The sequence below is a fragment of the Antrostomus carolinensis genome, unplaced genomic scaffold (assembly GCF_000700745.2).
Source record: "Antrostomus carolinensis isolate BGI_N321 unplaced genomic scaffold, ASM70074v2 scaffold23667, whole genome shotgun sequence".
Classification (NCBI taxonomy): domain Eukaryota; kingdom Metazoa; phylum Chordata; class Aves; order Caprimulgiformes; family Caprimulgidae; genus Antrostomus; species Antrostomus carolinensis.
In genome coordinates, this window is record NW_010326942.1 from 1,234 (window position 1) to 18,218 (window position 16,985).

The 16,985-nt window shown below is 37.7% G+C and overlaps 1 protein-coding gene across 1 annotated transcript; it reads left to right on the top strand.

Annotated features, from left to right (window-relative positions):
* Nucleotides 1–836: 836 nt before the first annotated feature.
* MASTL (microtubule associated serine/threonine kinase like) lies at nt 837–16,372 on the top strand (the record flags this gene model as incomplete). Its single annotated transcript, XM_029085907.1, has 12 exons — nt 837–974; nt 2,369–2,508; nt 3,331–3,419; nt 4,766–4,872; nt 5,201–5,333; nt 5,929–6,101; nt 7,276–8,514; nt 10,470–10,608; nt 11,996–12,010; nt 13,494–13,607; nt 13,693–13,794; nt 16,215–16,372. Coding segments are annotated over 12 exons (2,547 nt in total), but the record flags the coding sequence as incomplete, so codon positions are not given.
* Nucleotides 16,373–16,985: the final 613 nt, after the last annotated feature.

The window sequence follows — 16,985 nt, forward strand, 5'->3', positions numbered from 1 at the left end:
TTTTTACAGCTGTGATGCACGGAGAATGGGTAAATCAAACTTGCTTTAATATCACCATACATATCCAGACCAAAGATGCTGAAGGTGGGCAAACTTCCAACACATGCAGTGCTTGCCTAAATACCTGTCAGCCGTGCTAGTAGGCATCTTCTATTCAAGATTAACATTGAGTGGGCAACAACATATAGTGGAGTAATTCAACACAGGAATTAGAGCAGCATTTCACTGTTAAGCTTGTCATGTCTGCATTGTGAGTTGCATGCCTATGAGGCTTCTTCCCAAAGAAACAAGTATTTGTTGGGTGACTTGATAATGAGTTTTTGCTTCATTTAAAATTCACTTACTTTCTCTGCAGAGTTTAAGAATTAAAGGCTGGAGTAGTTGCAGTCTTGCACTTGAGGATACTGACATGGGATGGCTTACTGCTGCACTCTGTTTTCAGTCCTCACACCATATATCAGCCTCTGAAGAGATGGAGTGACTTGGTCAGCAAATGTGTATTTAAGCATTGAGCACTTCTTCCTGGTTTTGAGTTGTCCTCTGATTAACTCAGGGCAGCGTAATTTCACCTACAGCCTAAACACTCATTTTCCAGTGTGTGCAATTGCAGTAAATATTGGTGGTGTGATTTCCATTCAGGACTGAACTAGAAGGAGAGCAATGAAAAAGGTTCTGTAATAATAACATGAGGTTTAAAATTCTGTCTGTATGTGAAGTTATAGCTGTTTTACTTGTATGCAAGTTTGACATATAGAGATAAATTAATTGACTAAAGAACTGTGGGTTGAGCAAAGAAAATAATGTTTGTTTGCTTGGTTTTTTATTGTTTTTTTCAGGTGATGAAAAAAGCAGACATGATCAACAAAAACATGGTTCACCAGGTCCAGGCAGAGAGGGATGCATTGGCTCTCAGTAAAAGTCCTTTCATTGTACACTTATACTACTCACTTCAGTCTGCTAACAACATCTATTTGGTGAGTAAATAAATGCTGTGGTGTTTTATGATAGTGTTGAAAATGGAGTGCAGAACTATATTCATGCCTGAAAACATGTTTTTATGGTAGTGAGTGGGTATTCATTAGTCACTCTTACTTTTTTCTTTCTCAGAATGGTTGAACAAGTGAAATATTTCTCTTCTCCTGGTACCTTTGAAATCTTTCCACCTGTGTTCTCTTTTTTTTTATTACAGAAGAGTCTTTTCTAATAGCAAATCTGTTTTAAGAATAAGTAGGAACCTTAGAGAAAACACAAGAAACCATTCTGTTCAAGCAGAATCCAAGTGACTGGATTAAAGGAAATCTGTTTTAGTTGTTGGCTGTGCTCAAAATTCATTACAGTAGTTGGCCTAGGTGACGAGAAGATAACTGAGTGGCAAAACTAATTGCTAGTCTCCATGGAGCACTGTGGAGTACAGTAGGACCGGAGTATGATTTTATGTACTGCCTGTATATGGAGGCAGTGTGCATTCAGACAGCCTACAAAGAGATAGCGTAACTTGTCTGGTTGGGTGTAAGCACACCCAGTAAATGGCTTGGTTAAATTCTAGGCTGATGTTGCTGTGCACTCTGTAGTACATTCTGAGTGTAAACAAAGGCTTCTTTTCCTGGAATCCCTAACTTGTGTGGAGGAGAGGAGTTCAGGGTAAAGCATTTGTAAAGGAGATGCTAGAGTCATATATATGGAATAGTTTTGTATATTGGAATCTAAGTACTAGTGAGATTTTTTTTACCAAACCCCTATAAATTCATTCTTGTTATTGAAAACTGAGTTTCTGAAACCCTGCTGACTTTTCTTTTATCTTGAATTTGACATGGACCATAACAATGTGTGGGCTCACACAATTTTTTGGATGGATATATTTTTTAAACATTCTTTTTCATTCTCAATTTCTGTAAATTTGCACGTATTTCACAAGGCTCTTGGGTCTGAATTGAATGTTGTGTACAGACACTTGCAAAATAAAATCACTGACATGTTCTATACAAATAAAAATTCATTGTCTTTGGCTTCAGGCCTTGAGTTTCCCAGAATTGCTTTGTAATTTATTTTCTATAATATAGAAATCTTTCATAATTTAATTAAAAAGCTGACTATAGTAGTTATGAGAGCTGAGTACAAAAAGTAGGCTAAGCAAATAATATAAATTATCTATTAAAATAAAATATTTCATGTCCTCTGTCATCTGAAGCTTTAATTATTTTATCCAAGTGAAAAGTATTGTGTGGGAAATGAAGTCAGCACAAGGAAGCTTCTATCGGCTTCCATTCTTTGAAGTTGTATTTTCCTAGGGGTGAAAGCTATTTTATATTTTACTTACAAATTTGAAATGTGTTTTTAAAATGTTAAATTTAAAACACTTGAACGGCAGGTGATGGAATACCTTATTGGTGGGGATGTCAAATCTCTTCTCCATATTTATGGATATTTTGATGAAGAAATGGCTGTTAAGTATATTTCTGAAGCAGCACTGGCTCTTGACTATCTTCACAGGCATGGGATAATCCACAGGTAAAACCTACTCTTTTTTTTTTTTTTTTTTTTTTTTCCCCTCCTTCTTACGAAAAGGTATTTGGTAGTTTGGCTTCTTGATTTTTCACTCAAACACATAACCAATCACCATCCCATAGTAGCAGCTACCTCATTTGCTAGAGCTTCTGGAAGTTCTTTTTGCGTATGTACGCTGCAGCGATGTCATGGAGCACCTCCTAAAATAAAATCTGTCCATGTATGGCAAACATACACCGCTTTCCCCTGCCTGCCTGCCTGCTCTCCCCCAGTACAGCAGCGTATCAGCAGCTGTGCTGCCTTCTAGGTCCCCTCCCCTGTGGCTTTTAAATGACTATTAGTTCAGGAACCCTCTGGGTACTGTGAGCATGTAGCTGTAGGACAAAGGAACACCGACTACTCTAATGCTCTCCCTGTGGTGAGAGTTCTTTGCTGCATTCAGTAGTGCACAGAGAACACACGTGAAAACTTTTACTAGAGGTTTGCGTATCCTGTGTACTGTTACGCGTAGGAGCTTCACACTAGTGAGGGTTGCGATGGTAATGCTCGTGAAGAACCCTTATTAAACCTGCTGAAACAAGATGTGTAACTCCTGTGACGTGCATGGTGGCTTTACAAGGCCTGACACGTGTATACAATGTTTGTAGTGCTGGATACATTTAATTGTTTTGGTGTATTCCTCCAGTTGGAATCTCCAGCTTGCTAAGAGATGTTACTGAAAAACAGCTGTAATCAATGTTTTGTGTTGAGTATTTCTAGTCAGTTAACTTTCTTAATATTGCTCAGTCGTCTTTTTGCTGACTTCACCTATATATATGTCTTCAGGGATCTGAAGCCAGACAATATGCTCATTTCTAATCAAGGCCATATAAAGCTGACAGACTTCGGGCTTTCCAGAGTTACTCTGAACAGAGGTAAGAGTTGTCTGTATCTTTTTGGTTGTATCGGAATGTATTTTTGTGTCACATTCCCATATTCTTGAATGCTTTACATCCCCATAGAGGGCAGCTTTCAATTAAATAAGCCCAAACGTTTCATTACTATCAGTACTTACCTACTAGAAATCAGATAAGGTACATGCTAGTAAAGAGTCTGCTCTATGCATTGCACTTCAGAAGCTAAAGTATTTATTCTTTGAGACAAGAGTGTATGAAATATGATCTAGAGGCATTTCTCTTACAGGGTATGGATTTAAAAGTTTTCTATGGAGTCCACTAAAAGAATTCAGAGGATGAATGAACAGTTCTGTCTTTTTCTTGGTGTTTCTTTGGCTGTTTCTGTCCTGCAGCTCATGTTTCTCTGTCCTTGTATATATTTATTTCCAACCTGAACTGGAACCTTCCAGGTGTTAATGTGAGGGACAGGGGAAGGTTATAACAGAAGGTTATAAATCAGTATTCCAGTGTATGAACATGCTGTTTTCAAATAGCAGAAAACAGCTGAATAGCCAAATGATTGTCTGGTGCAGGCAATAGGCTGCAGGTCTTAAGGTGAACGGCCAGTTCCTGAACTCGTTTGCACCTCCTGCCCGTTAGCCGTATCAGCCAAATTAATGCTGCACAGTACCAGTTTAGTTTTTTGAGACAGCTGCTGGGTACATCCTTTTTGTATCATTAAAGGAATGCAGAAATTCAGAGTTGTCTATGGAGTTTCTGATTCATTCTTTTAAGACTACAGAGGAAATCCTAAGTAATGTGTATGTTCTATAGTATACTGCTTTAATTGGAAGTTCTAATGGGACAGATCACTATGTCTAGTTGAACATGGTGCGTAAGCTACAGGCTTGCTTACCTCTATTGAGCAAAAAATGGCATCTAAGGTTAAACTTGCACCTGTGAAAAATTAGTCTGTAGCTTTTTTTTTTGAGATGTCTTTGGGAGAGAAGGCAGGCTTTGAATCAAATTTACCATCTTAACCCACAGGCCATAGTCTGGAATTGCTCCCTGAAAAACAAAGCTGGTATCAGGGTAGAAAATGTAATAGTCCCAACATAGTATGTTGGAAGAGAAATTGGACTTCTAGTTTCTGTATTTATAAACTGTAATTTTGTGATGGATGTACAGGAAGAAACAGCTTGTGTTGAATAAGGATGTATGGATATGTCTCCACTTGGGTTTGGTGGCTTCTTTTCTGTATTTGTTCAGTATGTGAACTTTGTTCAGTATGTGGATGTCCTTCTTGATAAAACTTAAGTAAATGCCTGTATTTTTGACTATTTAATAGCAAAAAGAAAACCAGACTTTTTTTTGTCTATTTGTAGAGATAAATATGATAGATATCCTTACTACACCATCAATGGCAAAGCCAAAACAAGACTACTCGCGTACCCCAGGACAACTGTTGTCTCTCATCAGTTCTCTGGGTTTTGTAAGTAATTTTCACTGAATTACTTAATTCTGTTAGTTTACTTACTATCTTAAATGTTAGAATAGGAGTGATAAGGCTATTGTCACACCTCTTGTGCCAGCTGATAGGATGACTTATTATATGTTTCCAGTACCTTGAAGTTCTGGAGTGATTACTTTGGACTATATTCAAATTGCTGACTACCAGTTCTGCTTCAAAAAAGTTGGTAAATGGGCATGGCCAAGCTCAAATGCAAATGCAATAAAGAATGTGTGAAGTTATGCTCTCAATCCTGGATGTTTTGTTCAGGCTCCATTAACTTTTAACTATGCTTCTTTCTGCTTGCTAGTATACTCCTGTTGAAATGAAAATGCCAGGGCGCAATTCAAGTCAATCATCTGACAGTCTGCATGGAGTGATTTCTCCTTTACCTATGGTCCAAAAGGAAAATACCCCTCTTTCAACTAAATTATTCAAAACATGTGAGTATACCAAGCCTTGTACTGGGTAATACTCTGGCTGTAAGGTGTGGTCCTTTAATTTTTAAGGAGTAGCTTGGACCCACTAGATGAAAGCTGTGCTTCCATCCGCGTCGTACTGTCTACCATTCCTCCAGTACTTAAGGTCTGACACCTTTTCACCTACGCTACTTGTGTTATCTTTTGATTTTTAATCTTTTTTTTTGAATGCACAACTACTGAATTCAAAATGACCGTTTAAGACTTTACAGAAACACTGTAAATTCTTAGCATATTTTTATTTTAAAAGATTTAATATAGCAATGTGTGCTTTCATTTAAATTGTCTTATCTTGCTGCTTTCTCATTTCTAACCTGAAATGAGAAAGAAGGATATTGTGGTGCTAATGTTCATATTGTTTTCAAATTCTTGGCAAGTCTCTACTTCAAAAAACTGAATGAATGAATTGACTATGCAGGAAAGATGACAACAGAAATTATGATGTCATGCATAGCTTTTCATAACTTCTTTGATATGAACACTTGACATAGTGTGAAGCTGGTTAATATATGTTGCCTATTTATAGCTACATCTTTTTTTTTTCTTTTCTCCTCTCAAGATCTTGATACTTCTCAACTAACTCCTGTGATGCCAGTGAGAAGTTTAACTCCTGCTCTACTTCAGTCAAGAAAAAGGTTTGGTACCTCCAGTGCCAGTAGTCAGTCTCACACATACCTGTCCAGTAAGGAATCAGAGTGCTGCAGCAGCCCCAGGTGGGAGAAAGATGTAGAGGTCAGGACTGTTTCATTTTCCCACTATAAATTAAAATTAGCTTGTACTTGTATTGCACTGTTGCGGGTCTTCTACTTACTACCCCCAGTTACTTCAAGTGTAGAGAAGCCTTCCTACAGGAGAAGGAGCAGGGGGGGTAATCCTTGCTGAGTAGGAGTTTGGGATAAAACTAGTATTTTTTCTTCAAACAAATAGTAATCCTGTGCAGCGTAACAGGAAAAGCAAATGGCATTTAGCCTGCAGCAAAGGAGTGAAAGAGAAGCCTACCGCATGGCACTGCTTTAACCCTGTTCTTCACAAGGTGGGCAATGCTGGGAGCACTGGCTCTTTGGAAGCTGACTTATTCCTATAGCTTTATTAGGTCAGCAGGCAGACAAAAGAATTTCTTTTAAAGGTGGAACTTGGGGAAAAATAATACAAAAAAACCCCTACTTCAAACTTCTACTAACTATTAAAAACTGAAAAAGTTTAAGGTTTATATTACTGAAGGGTTTTGTATCAACTAACCTAACGTGAGTATTTATAGCTTATACAAAATACTTTCTCCTATTTTAAACTGTTAATGAAATTTTGTACAAATACAGACCTAAAAGAAAACGCTGCCATGCTATTTAGTCCCTTCCCACGATTCCTATTGAGATTACACGCAAAAACTTGTGTTTAAAACAATTTATAATTCTTTGTTTTATCTGTCTATTTCCCAAGGCCTTGTTTTTAGTATTTTGTTACCAAAATAGTAGTAATACCAGATTTTCCTTTTGTCATCTCTGAAATATAGTATGCCACAGGATAGTATGATGGGGTTCTTTGGTTTGGGGTTTCTTGGAAACTGAGAACTTCTGTAGCTTAACTTCTTAACAGAAAAATCACAAATACAACTTTTAATTGCTATATTTCTTCATCCTTAGGCATTTAAAAGTACTGCATTTTCTATTGTATTCTAGCAAGTTTATTTTATGTCCTTAAAATAAGTCAAATTATCTCTAATTTAGTTTTGAATTTTTTTAATGTATTACGTTAAGTTTGTCATTACTAGTGGCTGTAAAGAATAAGTAATACTTGCCAATTTGCAGTTCTTAATAGAAGTGGAAATAAGCTATTTTAAAGGACACATTTCTGTAATGCTATAATCCTGTTTTTCTTGATACTCAAAACTATATGTGCTCATTTGCAGCAAAGTGAAGATGAACTATGTCCTACAACAGGCAAAACAAGTAACAGTGGGCCAGCTCTCCCTTCGAATGTAGAATTACTGAATAGCAAAGGTTTTAAAGGCTTAAAGAAAAAAGAGCTGGAGTCTGCCATTTCTCCCATCAGCAGCAATGATTCTGGCAGTAGGCAGAAGTTGGCAAGTGAACGTTCTGATATAACAGATACTCCTGTGACCACACTGGATGTGAAAGGCGTAGTCAGAAAATGTCTTTCTGAAAATGAGATTTGGGGAGAAAAAGTCTTTGTAAATAAAAGAGAGATGGCTAATGAAACAGCAGAAGCTTCCAATCAACAACTGTCACCTTCAAGGCAGAATGAGGCTGTCAAAGAGGAAGAAATTTTTGAAAAGCCAGGTGTTAAAAGAAGCTTTGAATTAGTTGACACTAGTCCTTGTCAGGAACTTAACTATGTTAAAAAAAGCAACGCAGAATATAAACGTGGCTGTCAGATCTCAGAATTTCCAGCAAACAAAAGGACGGGTTTGACAGCAGAAATTCAGTCCTTAATGCTTTGTGATGGTGGATGCCTACGTGACACCTGCAAAAGCAAGGAAGAAGTTAAGAGTTTTATTGGTAACCAGGAGGCAACAGAAAAATCACTCGGTCCAATTATAGCCAAAAATCTTATGTGTGATCTGGATACAGACTATAAAAAGGATGATAAAAAGGAGTATATGAACTCAAGTTTTCTAGGCATTGATGATGAAAAACCTTTAGGAATCCTCAGTGCAGATTCTGATTTATCACTTCCTGAAATGTCTGTTACAGAAAGCCATTTAGAAAAGCAGCTTTTAGATTTGGACAAAAGTGTTAAAGATCTCTCCTTTGAGGAACCAAAAGCAGAAGGCATGCTAATGACATCACCAGAGTCCCGAGATGCCTCACAAAATGGAGAAGAAGCACATGCTGTCCAGGGCTGCAAGCCATTACATCATGAAAAGGATAATGATCAAAAACACATGAAAGAAACTTACCTTGACACAGTAACTTCTCCTCCAGAAAAGATGATGGAAGCGCTGAATCTCTTCAGAAAAAATGCTGTTGTTTTTCGAAGTTATAATAGTCCAATTAATATGTCCAATGTATCTGAGCCATGTAGCATGGCTTCCTTAGATGTAATGGATCTTTCACCTGCTTGTAGTGGCTCTTACCCAACAGCTATTACTCCATTACAGAAAGGAAGACCATATAGGGTCTATCAGGTACGTAAGGAAATACGTAGAAACTTTGTGCATGGGTTAGACATTAGTGATCAGAAACTATTTCAGTTGTTAATTTAGCGAAAATTGAAATAGTTTGAAGTAATCTGTCAAAGTGACCTTTGCTGACAGGCTTTCACTTGTGTGGCTGAAATTATAATTTCTCAAAGAGTTTAGCAATAACCGTATGCCACTGGTTTGCCTCTGGCTCAACATGCATTGGCTGTCCACCTCTCTGAGAAGTCCTTTGTTCTTACAGTGAACTGGTAAAGAAAGCTTCTGCTATTCTGTCTCATTCTACTTTTAGTGCAGTGTGGTACTTTCTGTGAGTAGTTGTAAGTTTCCTGATGGAATGGAAAGTCTTTGATTTTTATTTTTTTTTTCCAATTTATTTTTTAAACCTGCATCCCTCCCAAGACAGTCTGCAAATGCTGTTCAGCTGGTAACAACTGCTACTGTGCCTGCTATTTCCTTTTTTTATTCTGGTAGAAGTAATGGTGTAATGTGAACTGTCAAGTACCAGTTACATGCCTATTACAAAGGCTGATGTAAACAGTAATAGCTGCTTGCAGGTTATGAAGTTTTTGCTTTGACCTTTTTAATCCTTCTAATACAAAGTAAAAAATCTTACTGTCTTAAAGTAAATTAGAGGCCCAATATGGGAAAAGTGAAAGTATACTTTTCAATCAGCCTTTCCTGTTTCATTTTGGCATAGCTTTAACAAGAACTTCATTGTTATTTAAGTTCTAATTGCAGGATTTAAAGCTTTCTGACAGAACTGGTGGTTTGTTGAATGATCTGGTGTACCACAAGGGGACATTAAAAATGTTATTTTTGGGAAAACCTTTTTTTCTGATGTCTTTGTCTGAATTGCAAGCTTCTGTTTCATCTGCATAAAATTTTAATTGACTGTGAAACTTAGCTTGCATTCAGCTAAAATAGAGTCAGAGTAGTATGCACTTCATCTCCTGAGAAGCAAATGGCTGATGACATTATATGTTCTTGTAACTTAGATTTGAACAGGAGGATACCTTTTATATATACTTCTGTGATTCTTTTGAAGATCACATCATTGTGACCCGATTATTTACTTTCGATTTTAATAGTGGATTCTGTAACCTTTATGGCATAGTCATAATGAATTGATCTCTGCTGCATTGAAGATGAAGCTGGAAACAAAACTATACCAGATATATGGGAATTAAGAGTATATTGAAAAATAAAGAATGAGAGTCTCTGCAAGAGAACTTAGTATCTCCAGGCCATAACAGGAAATCTCTTACTGCAGTCAGTCATCCTATTGGCTGTGAGAATTTATTGATCCCTTTACAAGCCTGCATATTTCATCTTCAATTAATATCCCAAATTACTTTCAGAAGATTTGTGTAGCTGTAAACAGTCACTAACTCTAACTTGATCAGAAATTCATCTGCAGGCATTATGCAACCCCTAGGATACAGGTTAAACAATAAAGAGCTCATTTAGTGTATTTTGAGGACATCTGGTATGCAATATGTGAGAAAACTCAGGAGTCTCCTTTTTATTTTACAGGCATTTGACATATGCTTGCTTTTTTCGTTGGCTAATATTAAGAACTCAGTGCTTCAAAAAATTGAAGACTATTTTGACTTTCTATTTACTAGGTTATCTTCAGATTTGAATTTGAAAGGGGAGTTTCAGGCTGGTTGGCTTTTTTGGAGATATTACTTGTGGATTTGACACTGGAGGAAGAGTTTGGGGAAAGGTTTCTTAAAGAGTAGGCATCCGTTAACTTTTTATGCTTCAAGGTGGTTGAGATAAAGCACATTTCACACATACTTTTTCAAGGATTGTACATTTTGTGACATGTTCTCGACCTGAACTTAAATATCAACTGTTACACCTATTACTAAACCTGGAGATGAGAGTTTCTCAGCTGGTTTTGTTTAACATCGGAAATCTTTGTTGCATCTTTTAAGACACCTCATCAGGGAGATGCCGGCACACCATTCAGGACTCCAAAGAGCGTAAGAAGAGGAGCTGCCCCAGTAGAAGGTGAACGCATCCTGGGGACCCCAGACTACCTGGCACCTGAGCTGCTTTTGACAAAGCCTCATGGTAAGACAAACCATGGGATTTGTAAATACTTGAAAGGTGACATATTTACATTTCTAAATGTCTCTTGAGCTCTAAACCCTTAAAGCAATATGATAGTGAATTATTTAAAAATACCTCATGCTTAGCTTTTGCCAACATGGATGGCTGGTTTTGCTTTAGCTTCTCCTTCCATCTACTTTTTTCAGATGGCTGGAGCATGCATTGGAAGCTGTGCTTAGGCACCTGAGACTTGGATGTGGCTTAGGGATTACAACCTGGTCATCCTGAGTGCTGTTAAAGATTCTTTGGGGTGGGGCAGGAGGAACTTGGTGAAATGTAGTATGAAAGGATTAAGCCTCCAATTACTCTTAGAATACATTCCGTGTTTACTTATATTAGTGTTATGCACATCTGACAAGTTTATAAAGTCGCATTAAAATCAGTTACTGAGTTGAGTGACCTCATGAAACACTTAAGACTTCTCTCAGGATCTTCCATATAAGTGGATAGTAGTAGCCATCAAATATTTTTTTGCAAAATACTATAATAAAATAGCATAACTTTGAAGTGCATACATTAATTTGGCTTAAGTCCTGAGCTCCACTGAGATCAACAAAGTCTGAAATATTTTCCTGCTAACTTGCAAGAACCATTAACAAAAAATAAATGCAGTGTATCCCTGATACATTTGTTGTATGTGTAATTACATTTTACTTCCATCTCAAAAGTATGCTTTTATTTTGGAGAGCTGGTAGTCTTGGGAAAATTATGAGAGATGAGATCTTAATTTTGAAATAGTGATTACTAATCTGCAGAACAGTAAAATTCTGATGTATGCAGCCAATATACATTAACTGAAGCTGCATTAAGAGATTTAACAATTTAACTGTACCAACTAAAATTACTGAACATTGCGAGTTGTCGTTTGGCACTTCCAGTTAGGAATCCTGGTTAATTGACAGGCATTAAAACTGAATAATAGTTTGGAAACTTAATCGATGCTACTTAGTGTGAAACTTGGTCACAAGGTGATTTCTGTGCAATTACTGAGTGTTTTCAGGACTTCAGTGATAAGTTGCAAAGAGTCTGGGTTTTATGTTGGGAAATGGCAAGTCCCCCATTACCTCCATTGAAGCCAGGGTTGTCTGGCTTTGGAACTAAAAACTTTCCCTTGCTGAACAGTTCTGGTGTTGCTGACTTGCTTGTAAATGTAGTTTTACTCCTAAACTATAATCATGTTACAAAACTATTTTATTTCCATCTTTCTTTATTGTTGAGTTACTATTTTAGGAAAAAAATCTACATTCCTGTCCCTTCAGAGAACCATACTTGATATTTGATGTTTGTGTTTGTTAGTGTTTTTTGCAATAATTGTAATGTTTTTGCTTCATTGTCTTTTCGTATGCAGGGGCTCTGATCTCTGGTGAGTTTGCTATACACTGTGCAGAAATGGAGTGTTCAGCATAACTGTGAACAGTCAAAGTATAACTAGATCACAATTTCCAATAAAATTGTTCTGGTGAACATATCTGTTTCTATATGTAAAGATATGTCCAATGTGCACTCCATATAAGAATGTGTGATGCCCTCACAAGAGATGGAGGAACCATCGGTATCATTGTGACTAGGCTGTCAGAAGTCACACATGAGCCTGTACTTCAGGAGTAGAGTCAGCATTCTTGAAGCCACTGAGTAAGAGCCAATAAACCAGAAGCACTTCTGCTCGCTGCTTCCTTTCGGTTTATGCAGTGTCTGATTTACTTTGTGTATAGGTGAAGAAGGCTTAGATGCTCGAGACATGGTATTTCTGTTTCTTGCTTCAAATATTGACAGACGTGATTTAGGGTTATGGTATGAGTTAATCTAATCTTAAATTAAACTTGGGTGGGAAAAATTGCTGCTGAAACCTGTTTTACTACATTGGTCAGAGTTGTGATCTTACTAGACTTTGGCTGAAGCTGTGAATGCAGTGGGTGTGATCTCACTGCTTGGATATGCTTAGCTTGGTGGGGCACTCATTGCTGTTAAAAGCTGCTAAAAGTGCATTAAATTACTAGTGATCTAATTCAGTTCTCAGCATTTCTAAACTTAGTCAATAGTCCTTTTGAAATGGCTTAAATATTTTGTTTTCTTAACTTGGAGGTATCTTCAGTTTTTTTAATGCCAAAAAAGCCAATTAAAGTTCAAATTTATTTTTTTTCTCCAGCAAGTGCAGCATCTGTTCTTTATACAGTGGAGTGGGCATGGATTAAAGGTGCAGAAAGCTTAGAATGCATGCAGTGATGTCTGGGATTGCTTTGCCTGCTTGTTATTTAAGAACAAAGGGGAGAGAGAGAGAGCGCTATTAACTCTGCATTGCCCTAATCAACTTTAGTGTAATGGAAAGTAAATACAGCTTCTTGCCCACTGGCTCTTATCTACAAGTTGTCTTCAGTATTTTGACATAAATTTAGACAAATGAAAATTAAGTTCAGTCATTTGAATTCTTAGAGTCTTCTCAAAGAACTGAGAGAAAGAGAAGAGTTACAGCATGGAGCGCTCATCCAGGCTCTAGAGCAGTTGTTCAGGACAACTGTCTCTTATCACAAAGTCTCTTGGAGATGTCTTGGAGCTCCTGGATTCTCTGTGATGGGAGTTGATGATTAGATTGTTCTTTAGAGCCCCCTTGCTTTTATCAGTAAACCCCAGTATTATCTCTAATGAATTAAGGGACAGACTGGCTTTAAAAAACCCTTCTATGTATTTTTAGTTTTCTGCGTGATTATTAAGTACAACTTCAGTTGTCTATTTCCAACAAATTTTGCAGCATTTAAATGCTTTGGTTTCTGCCACAGCTAGTCTTCAAATCTTTGCAAATATAATTTTACCTTTGTGTTAGCTGTAATGATGTGGATTTCTTTTATCAGGTTCTGCTGTAGACTGGTGGGCCCTTGGAGTCTGTCTGTTTGAGTTTCTAACTGGAATTCCACCATTTAATGATGAAACACCAACACAAGTCTTCCAAAATATTTTGAAAAGAGGTAATCTGTTTCAGTAATCAGGGAAAGTATGTATTTCCAACTTTTTTTTATGGTTTGAGTTACTGACTCATCTGCATCTTTGTAGATATTCCCTGGCCTGAGGGTGAAGAAAAGCTGTCTGATAATGCCCAAAATGCAATAGATATTCTTCTAACAACTGACAGTGCTAAGAGAGCTGGACTGAAGGGTTAGTGTTTAAATTCTCTTCTGTTCTTTGCAACGGATTAAAAATGTCAGTTATCATGTCCTCCTCCTGAAACTTAGACTAATAAACTTTAATGCCTGTTTAGGTTCCATGTATAATGCCAGAACACTTAACAAATTGTGGTGGAACTGTATTTCTTGTGGGATTTTGCCATTTTGGATGTAGGGTGCTTTTTAAAAAAAAAAAAAAAAAGAAATAGAACTTTTGTTTTGCTTTAATGCTGTTTTGCTATGGATATTTAACATCTGATGTACCAGAGTTACCTGTTACTGGGTTAGACAAGAGTTATTTGGGGTTTCTGACTTACCTGATTTTGGGAACCTTGTTTAAAAGCCTATAGTTTGGGGCAGAAGCCTCCTACAAAAGTTAATTCAAAAGAGCTTATTATTAGGAATCAGCCTGTCTTTACTGAATGTATAGGGGTACACAGAGTTAGACAATATATACTATGCAAAGTCTATGTAATTTTTTTCCCTTGTAGAAGGACTTAAGCATTTGCTGTTATAACAGTGACTATATTTTATTTAAAAAACATTGACAATGTGAAGGAAGCTTAGAGTGAGGTGCTTTGGAAAAAGAAGAAGAAATATTATGAGAAACCTGTCCAGGAAATCACTAGAGAAGGAAATTATTGTGGAAATGCTTAGTCCTAAAAAGACCAAAGGCTAGAAGCTGAAACCAGGCAAAATCAAATTAGAGAAGGTGCATAGTTATAAAATAAGATCATTATGTCAGTGGGGAATTCTGTGGCTCTTTAATGTCTCCCAAAAAGCATCTATTGTCTTAATTTGAAGGTGTTTTAGTTAAACACAAGTTACCGTCTTTATGCCTGGATAGTAGGGTGAGATCTAATTGCCTGTTATGTATGGAAATTTAAAGTAGATGACATATTGGTTTCTTCCGCTACAAGGTTCTTGGAAATTCATTCTTTGTCAGGACCTTTAACTGTATCGGATCCCTTTTTCCAGTTTATAGGCCCCTGAACTGGAGTTGGATGAGTAGCTTTCATGACAACTGTTAGGTTTTCCTCATTGTCACTGTTTCCATCACTGTCTGTCGTCATCTCCCCCCTCCTCAACACACATGCTCTCCCTCTCTCTTTCTCCAGTGTGAAGCTGAACTTACTGCCCTGTCCTAGTGCTGTGCTCCTCTGAGTTCAGTCTTTCTAGAAAAGATAATCTTTAAAGAAGCATTTGGGTTTGTCTTTTACCCTCCTCTTTAGAGAGATGAGCAGCAGCTGACTGCCAGCTATGGCACACATTAATATTTATTTGGAAAATACAGTGATGTCTGCTCACCTTTTCAGCTGAAGACAACTTTCAGTATGTGAAAGCTTTCTTAAGAGCAGAACCACTTACAGTTCTGAGGTAGTGGATCTGTGCAGCGTCCTGCTGCATAAATCGCTGCTGAAACTACTAACTGATTTATTGCCTTTTGTCTAAAATAAACTTTAATGTTAATGTTACATTATTTGATTGAGAAATGTAGAAATAATAAATATTAATGTTCTGTTGATCAGCTAAAAGCCCGTGGTATGTGCTTAGAATTAAAATTCTTAGTGAGGGTTTGTCATGGTCAAACTTCCACCTCCTTCTAAATGTGATTTTTATTTTTTTTTCACCTGTGCTATTTTTTTTTTTTCCTATTTGCTTTTGATTTTGTGGTGCAGGTGATAAAAACATGGGTTTGAGGTTTTGCCCTCAGCTGAAAAGGTGCTTTTTTGGATTGAATCAAAGTAGCAAAGCCACTTTCATCAGGGAGTGGTGTTTCCAGGTTATGCAAAAGACACATCAGATCCTGCATGCCTGGACGTCACCTCTGGTCAGAAGGGACAGGGCAGGGGAGTTCTCCTTGAGTCAGAAAGTCTTGCAGCCTGGCTGTCCCACCTTCAGGCTGGGAGATAAGAATCTAGTGGTCTCTGGTAACTCCACCATAAGGGTGTTCAGACTTCAGTGGCTGGTGGTAGGCCAAAAAGGGACTGTGCAAAACAGAGGAGGACTGCTCCTTGAGGTAGCAAAAGGCAGGTGGCCTGGCGTGGGGAAGGGTGGGAGTGACTCCCACAGGTCTGCTCGGGACAGAACTTTGTCAAAATTAGAAACAGACTTGGAAGTGATGCTTAAAATTTCCCAGGTGCCCTATCCTGAGAAATGCCCCGAGGCAGCTCTGATGCACTGTGAGCTGTGTAGAACAGGTTCCCCAGCTTGGGGAAGTTGGTTGGCATGACAATAGTTTGATCCACTGAGCTTGCGGTGAACAAAACCCAATTGCAATTTGCACTGTTGTGAATTTCCAAAACAGCAAAATAGAGCAAATCTACTGACAGTCAGGCATCAAAGGAACAAAGGGACTGTGGGGCTGGGACAAAGGAGAGTTTATAATGCTTATATGAACTTCTGTTTCAGAACTGAAACATCACCCCCTCTTTCATGGTGTGGACTGGGATAATCTACAGAATCAAACTATGCCTTTTATACCTCAGCCAGATGATGAAACGGATACCTCCTACTTTGAAGCTAGGAATAATGCTCAGCACCTGACTGTGTCTGGATTTAGCTTATAGCATCAAGATAAGTGAACTTTCTCCATGTTTTTGCACACTCACAGTTGCCCTATAACACTAGTTTGGTCTTAACTAGGTTTCCTTGCCAAATTAGAGAGTGTTTTAAGTTATCAGTCTGTTTTTATTATTGTATCCTCTGTTCTGAAGTGAAACTACTGTACGAAACTTAGCTGGTATCAAGTGCCTTCATGCTACTTTTTATCTCGCTTACTGCACCTTACTATGAGCCCAGAGACCCCCATTATATTTCTTGGAGCTAATAACAATTGGCAATGATGGGGCTTTTTTTAATAGCAATGAGTAACTCCAGTTAGGAGGTGTGAAATTATTTCCCAGTTAAACATAATAGGGAAAGGACATAAATGCATGCTAATTGTATCTAATTATAACTTCCCTCTTGGTGGTTCAGTGTATGACAGTCTTGTTTGGGAGTAGTCCTTTCTGACCAGTTTGCATATATATCCACTGTGCAAAACTGATGTCTCTGTCCAAGGTGGAAAATGGAAATCTTAATGTGGCATTGAAACATCTGGCTTCTGTTTGTCTTGTTTGAAGAAGGGTTAAAAGAGACAGTGTTGTTCCAAGTTAACTCAGCTAGATGTGGCACGTGAGA